The 7,649-nt window shown below is 44.7% G+C and overlaps 1 protein-coding gene across 5 annotated transcripts in view; it reads right to left on the bottom strand.

The window, feature by feature from the left end:
• Window positions 1–1,739: 1,739 nt before the first annotated feature.
• Window positions 1,740–7,649, bottom strand: part of KANK1 (KN motif and ankyrin repeat domains 1) — a 201,327-nt gene continuing 195,417 nt past the window's right edge. For 3 of the 5 annotated variants that reach the window (XM_038769434.1, XM_038769435.1, XM_038769436.1), the window contains 3 exons: window positions 7,450–7,592; window positions 6,304–6,504; window positions 2,773–3,559 (listed from right to left, as the gene is read on the bottom strand). In XM_038769434.1, the coding sequence (XP_038625362.1) occupies window positions 3,395–3,559; window positions 6,304–6,504; window positions 7,450–7,592 (509 nt within the window). In that variant the 3' untranslated portion in view covers window positions 2,773–3,394. The other 2 variants (XM_038769437.1, XM_038769438.1) reach the window with 2 other exon arrangements.

Genomic DNA, 7,649 nt, shown 5'->3' with positions numbered 1-7,649 from the left:
GAGGTAAGGTGGGGGGATGGGGAGGGGGAGGAGGGGGAGAGGAAGGAGGGGGCTCAGTCTGGGAAGGCCTCCTGGAGGAGGTGAGCTCTCAGTAGGGCTTTGAAGGAAGGAAGAGAGCTAGCTTGGTGGATGTGCGGAGGGAGGGCATTCCAGGCCAGGGGTGGACCTGAAAATCATTTCCAGACAGGAGGAAGAAGAACATACATACATATGTATGTATGTATCTTGCAGCTAACCATGTATTCATTCATTCATTCGTATTTATTGAGCACTTACTGTGTGCACAGCACTGTACCAAGTGCTTGGAAAGTACAAGTACATATATATGTATGTTACTGGTTAGCTGACGAGATAAAGCAGGGTGTCTTAGTGGAAAGGGCCCGGGTCTGGGAATCAGAGGACCCAGGTTCCAATCCTGCCTCTTCCCCCGTCTGCTGTGTCACCTTGGGCAAGTCACTTTACTTCTCTAGGCCTCCATTACCTCATCTGAAAATGGGGATTAAATCCTCCTCCCTCCTACTTAAGACTGTGAGCCCCATGTGGGACAGAGAATGTGCCGAACCATGATTGGAAGCAATGGGGAAGGAATGAACATTTGAAGATGGTGATCAGTGAGGGGGCAAGTGTTTTAATAAGTTGCAAAGAGATGGCGTGGGAGATTCAGGTGGAGAGGGTAGATTCTGAGAGGAAGTGGGAAATCTCCTTTATAAATAATAATAATGATGGTATTTGTTCAGCACTTACTATGTGCCAAGCACTCTTCTAAGTACTGGGATAGATACAAGGTTATCAGGTTGTCCCACATGGAGCTCACAGTCTTAATCCCCATTTTACAGATGAGGGAACTGAGGCACAGAGAAGTTAAGTGATTCATGCTGCTAAATACTGTTGGGAAGAATGAGAAAGCCAAAGAGGGGACAGGAGGAAGATGAGATGAGGTCAGGGGGGATTCTAGGGACACCACGCTTAGACCCCACTAGACAATAAGCTCATTTTTTAAAAATGGTTTTTGTAAAACTCTGTGGTAGTTAACAGATAGGTTGGACACAACCATAGTCTTAATCCCCATTTTATTGATGAGGTCATTGAGGCACAGAGAGGTTAAATGACTGTCCCAAGGTCACACAACCAGCAACTGGCAGAGCCAGGATTAGAACTCAGGTCAATCAATCAACCAATCATATTTATTGAGCACTTACTGTGTGCAGAGCACTGTACTAACTGCTTGGGAGAGTACAATATAGCAAAGTTGATAATAATAATAATAATACATTCATTAATGACTCTGGTAGCCCTGGATTTCCTCTCAGACTGGTTGTATTTTATGACTTTACTGATGAAGGCCCCAGTCCCTCACTTCTCCACAAAGGTTGGCTTTTGAGAGGAACATTGGTTTTGTTTTGAAAACAACCAGTAAGAAAGAGAAATGCTGTTGTGCAGTTATCCTTTATATTCACTGCATAAGTTTCTACTAAACACTTGACAGTAGTTGCAGTAGTCATCATAGTAGCATTTATTGAGTACCCACTTGGTGTGGCACACTGACCTAGGAATACGGAACAAAGAAGTGATCCATTCCCTGCCCACAGGAGCTTACACTCTAACAAACAGGGGAGATAGCTGTAACAAGATTTACAACTAGAGCGATCCAACTCAAACCATTCACTGGATTTTGCTGCTGCTGCTGTACCTCATTAGGGATGGGGAAAAGAGCAAACAGAACTGAACCACAAGCAAGCAAAAGGAGCATAATGAAATTTTATTTTGAAAATGGCAAGAGTCTAAGGCACTTCAAACATTTAAATACATATTTGACTAGAGTGAATGATATATGGTAAAAGAGGACGCCATAAATACTTGGAGCACTGCACTCCATTCCTCTAGAGATGCATACACAGCCGATACCCCTAACATGATTTGACTTTAGATATGGACAATGATATACAATTATTAATAAAAAATGGGGTAACAGGTCTTTCTTCATGTAGCTTTTAATTACTTGGGAATATAAAAGGGTGAAAATACTGTGTGAATTAATTTTCTATAGATAATAATCTTTTTATATAAAAAGTTATAACATAATCCAGCACATCCATACAGAGACATTTCCTCTGACAAGTTTTAGACTTCAGAACATTCAGCTTCGATTTCTAACTGGAAATTCACTAGCCCAGGCCCAAGGAGCTGACAGCCAAGGTCATTTTCAGCTGTCTTATTTCAAAATAAGATGGGGGAAAAAACCTCAATAATGTTATTCTGGAATGAAATTCATGAAAAGAGTTACGGCCAATAATTCCAAATTTAGCAGATATAAATATTTTGAGAGAACTAACACACCTGATGTCACTGAGACCATGACACTTGTCAAAGGCGGGGAAGAGGAAAGACAAGCAGCCTGCTTAGATAAGTTTACATTTTCCTAAACTGTACATAACGGAACAGACAGACTCAACAGCAACAGAAACGGTGTCATATAAGTGTGGAGAAATGGTCGAAGGAACCCGCCTTTAGTGGTGGGCGGTGGCCTGCTGCTGTCTTTCAGTTTGAACGTTTTTCTGCCTTTTGCTTGAGGCTTATGCTATCTGCTGGTGAGTTCAGGCACGAGACATTTACATTCGGTATCTGTCACTATAATAACAGTAACAATTAGCAGCTTAATGATGGCATTAAAAATGTAGGGGGTATTTGCGCAAAATTAGTCAAATGAACCTCTGTGGGTAGGACCAGGAGAGGTCTTCCTTCCAAGCCTAGGCGTGCTCTGGAGAGGGGAGGGAAAAAAAGACAGTGGTGTTAATAAGAATGCCTTGAAACAATTGAGCGGGGTTGGGGGGGTTGGGGTTGGGGCAGGGTGGCGTAGCGGGGGAGAATTGAGTATCCTGAAACTGCTGTCCTGGATAAAACAAAAATGAGATTTGTGTCAGCTCATCCCTGGGCGGAACCAAAAGTCAGGGATGGTAAAATGAGAGGGGTTGGGACCCTCTTGAACTGACCCAACAGCCACAGAAATTCCAGGGTCATCCATAGTTTGAAAAAGATGAGGTCTAGGAAAGATGATGCTTGTGAATTCCAAGGGCACCAGTTCCCTGAGATCTGTTTATGACAAGAGCTAGCTGACCAAACTGTTCCTGACCCAGAGGTAGTTTTGGGGTAAAAGGTGGGCTATTGTGGTCGGTGTTTATGAGCTCTCATTATTGCTATTTGATTTTTTTCCCCCTTTTCTATAACTTGCAGATACAAAACAAGTTATTTAAATCTGTTACACATGGTTAATAGGCAACCCTTTTGGACTCCTGAGCCGAATCAAAGGCACAACAAGCAAGTTATTAAACAAGTAACAGGTGACTTCTTGTCCAAATACCACACTGACTTCATTCATCCCCAGCCCTTGATTCCTTCAATGAGCTTGCTCATCAACTCTGTGAGCCTCTGCTATATTTCTAAATGCCAAGCGAATACTGACCGGTGATTGAGTTTTCGAAAAATTTACATGAGCATACAGAAGAACCGCTATATCCTTGTGTCCAGCTTCTAGGGCTATAGATAGTGCTGTGCTGCCATCCTGAAATGAATAAGGAGAAACAAGTTAGGGTTTATATTCACTTCCAGGTCCCTGGACAGTGTTATAGTCTTTGGGAAAAAAAAATTAGAGACCAGAATTCTTTTGGCCCACTGCTTGTCCCTACCAAAGGCTAGGGTTTGAGGGGAGAAAGATGGGAGAGGAGCAGATAGAATTTGGAAACGGCAGCAGCCTGGGGTGAAGGCAAAAGTGTGATGTGGAATGTCAGTAGAGAAGGGAGGGAGTCACGCTGCAGCAGCTTCACTGGGAGCTAAGGATGAAGCTGGGAGGCCAGGTGGTGCCAAGGGAGATGCCCTGTGAGTGAGCACCAGCTGTTTTTTCCAATCAGGAGGAGGCACTCTAGCTCACAGGCTCCCATAAGCGCCAAGGGCAAGGAATGTTTTCAAGGCCATTGGTTGCGATAGTTTACTGCACCGAGGGAGCTGTGATGCTATCACAACACCATCATAAGAGTTATCCAGAAGACTTGTCAAAAATTGCCTTTCCCAGAAGTCTTAGGGGAAAGCATTCATCACCATTACTGGAAATGAACATGTATAATTCTGTTCTCACAGGAAAAAGAACTGTCAATCCCTAGACACTATCACTTTCCCTCATTCTATGTCAAATGTTTGATTCCTTTTAGGTTGAAAGGATGGGTTGAAAAAGAGCATTAAAGTCAAGGGCAATAGAACGAACTTCTCCTTCTCATCATTAACTAGGTCATGGGTTCAAATCCCGGCTCCGCCACTTGTCAGCTGTGTGACTTTGGGCAAGTCACTTTACTTCTCTGGGCCTCAGTTACCTCGTCTGTAAAATGGGGATTAAGACTGCGAGCCCCCCGTGGGACAACCTGATCAGCTTGTAACCTCCCCAGCGCTTAGAACAGTGCTTGGCACATAGCAAGCACTTAATAAATGCCAGTATTATTATAGGAAGCAGATCCCTTCAGTTTGATCCTGAGAAATTCTCCAAGATCCTTAGGTTACTCCATGATGGCATGGTTGGTCGAGTCAGAGTTGAAGATGCACTGGCAGACCCTCACCGCTTCACCACCGGAACGAGGCAGGGTTGTGTGATAGGAATAGTCCTGCTCCACCGCTGCTTGGCTGCCATGCTTACGAAAACAATGAGAAATCTGGAAGCTTGAGTCAGAATACCATTCCCAGGCACTGAGAAACTCTTCCAGCTCAACAGGATATGAGCATGAACAAAAGTCTTTATGACAGAGGCCTGGGAACTGCTATTTGTGATGACTGCACACTTGAAGCATGCACATAAGAAAAGCAAATAATTATGAAGCACTCTGTTGATTTAACAGCAGCATAGAACTGAATGTTGGCACTGAATTCTGCTACCTCAGTAGTCCGCCATCCAATGATGCCCAGATAGAAAACAAGGCAAGAGCAGAATCAAAGAGGCCGGCAGGGCTACCCGCAGACTGCAAGAAAGACAGTGTGGTGACAACGGGCATCAAGCACCATACCAAACTGAAGTTCTCTAAGGCTGTTGTGGTGTCCAACCGTCTACATGGCTGAGATCTGAACCTACTACAGAAGATACATCCAGCTTCTTGAGCAGTTTCACGAACGTCACCTATGAACCACACTCAACATTAAATGGCAAGACAAGATTACCTGCAACAAGGTTGTAAAACAGTCAGCTCACTAACGGTGAAGCAATGTTCACAGCAACCCAGCTCCACTGGGTGAGACATGTGAGAATGAATGACAGCAGGATGCCCCAGCAGCTGCTGTGTGGTGAACTGAAAAGGGCCACCCGCAAGCCAGGAGGGCAGAATAAATGATTAAAAGGCATAACGAAGCATAGTTTCAAATGAGCAACATTGTAATGAAGTGCTGGAAGGCCACTACAACTGACAGACCAGCCTAGCAGGTAGCATATCAGGAGAGGGTTGCTCTACTTGGGCAAATGCTTCATGAATATCAAAGATACCAAGAGGCAGGTTTGAAATAAAGACAGGTCCTGTATAGGACAAACCTATCAGGGCTGCAGGAACTTTTCTTTATGTGCAAATAGAGCAGAAAGGAGTATTGGTAGCACACCAGTCTTTTCAGTCACATTTGCACGCATGGTTAGGAACTCCTTGTCAATAGTATCATCTTCAAAAATGAAGGACTGATATGTGTATGTGTATAAGCCACATTTGTAAATACTGATGAGTTCTCTTGAATTGCACCAGTTATGTGTTTAGTTTTTGCAAACTAACACCTTTTGTAAATTGGAATTGCAAGTCACATCACATAGATGCTTGCTTTCTCCTAAATGTGTTTAGAATTTTTTTTTTAAACAGATACAGAAACCAAAATTTGGCTATGCCTACAGAAAACAAAAATATTGAAGATTTGGCAGGAAAGACTTTCTCAGAGAGAACATTTGCCAACCTAGGCTTTCTAAGGTGAGTTTGGTCTGCTAGGGGCAACGGGTTGTGAGGTTATCCGTTTGCCCAAGGGAGAGTTGGACTTACTGGAGTGCAGAGGGGCAGGGTCCCATATTATCAAGACATTTGGACCGACAATCACAATCGAATAACTGGTCTTTGTTTAGCAACTGAATAGATCAGAAGCTGTTTGTGCTGCATCTGACCACAGCATTATGCTTGGCATTAGACTGACCCCTAGATTTCATGCACTCAGCTCTCCTCGGCCAGCCCTCTTCTTTCTCTGGCTCTCTTCTATCCCCAACAGACACAAGCCCACACAAATGAGAAAGCCCGACAAGCTTACATTGTCTTCCAGTGTGCCATTGCAGCCAGGCTGAGCCAGCAGCAGTTTGACTATCTCCACATGACCATGTTCACTGGCACACATCAGGGCGGTAGACCCCTCATCATCCTGGATGTTGACATCTGCACCACAGGCCAGCAGACCTTTCACCATGTCTATCCTCCCATGGCTGACTGCAAGCATGAGAGCCGTCTGGCCGGCCTGTGGGAAGAAACCACAGCAGAGATCAGAAATACGCAGGGAGTCCACCAGGCAGGGTCCATCATCCTGAAGGAATGGAGTATGATTGGGGGGGTGAAGGGTAAGAATGAGTAAACAGTTGGCCTTTGGTTTGAAGATGATGCCAGGGATGGTGAGAGTGCATCCGAGACAAAGAGACAGAGACTCTCCGGCAGTCTAGTAAACAGTGCCCACGAAAATACAGTAAGGCATCTATAATCGCCTGGCACCATTCGGCATGAGCATTACTCAGACACCAACGGTGCTGTTGAACAGCACTACTTTCTCTCCTGCAGTAAAATGACAGACTCGGCTGCCTGGTCTGAGGATCTTCAGGGTTGGGAGGAGAAGAAAAGGAAAGTATATGGCACACCTAGCAGGGTGTGCATATGAGTTGCTTTTGCAGTAGTGGTGATTTGTACTGAGCCAACATCCACACCCTCTTGCCTGGTGTCCCTGTGCCCAGTCGATGATAGCTTATGACTAATTCTCAGGTCCCCAGTGGGTGGTACATAGACCTCCTTTGGTAAGCTGTTTAGCAGAAGCTCTGACTTTAGTCTTGCTGGAAGGTAGGACCGAGTGTCCCTGAGGTGATGGAAATATTCTGCAGAGAAGCGAAGAAATACTGCCCAAATGACTCTTCATTAGCGTAAAGTGGAGACCCTGAACGGGAATTTTATATATAAACTGCATCACGTACATTAAAGGTTATCAGATTCACGGAAGAAAACAGGTTGGAAGAACCAAAGTCTATCATTGAAAATTCAGGGTGATGTTTTCCCCATCTTTGTTTGGTAAACAGGGCTTTAAAGGAAGCCATGCACACACAGGAGTCCTACAGCTAGGTGCTAATTTTATCCCAATTGAACGTTTGGCCCCTGCCCTCTCCACCAGGCCTCAATCATGTTGGAATGCAGCAGTACCGACCTGACTAGCTTTGGCATTCACGTCCCCACAGCCAAAGAGTTCCTCCACTACTCTCATGTCTTTCTCGGCTTCCACAGCTGCAAGTGCTGCAAGCATGATGGGGGTGTACCCGGCCTTGTTCTGATGATCTACATTACAAACATCTGCAAAGGAATGACAAAGCCTTTAGAGAACAGCAATTCCTTCCCTCTCCAACCCAC

Source organism: Tachyglossus aculeatus, chromosome X4, assembly GCF_015852505.1.
Source record: "Tachyglossus aculeatus isolate mTacAcu1 chromosome X4, mTacAcu1.pri, whole genome shotgun sequence".
NCBI lineage: Eukaryota > Metazoa > Chordata > Mammalia > Monotremata > Tachyglossidae > Tachyglossus > Tachyglossus aculeatus.
The sequence above is the reverse complement of the archived record's forward strand: the minus strand, read 5'-3'. Positions and strand labels throughout refer to the sequence as shown.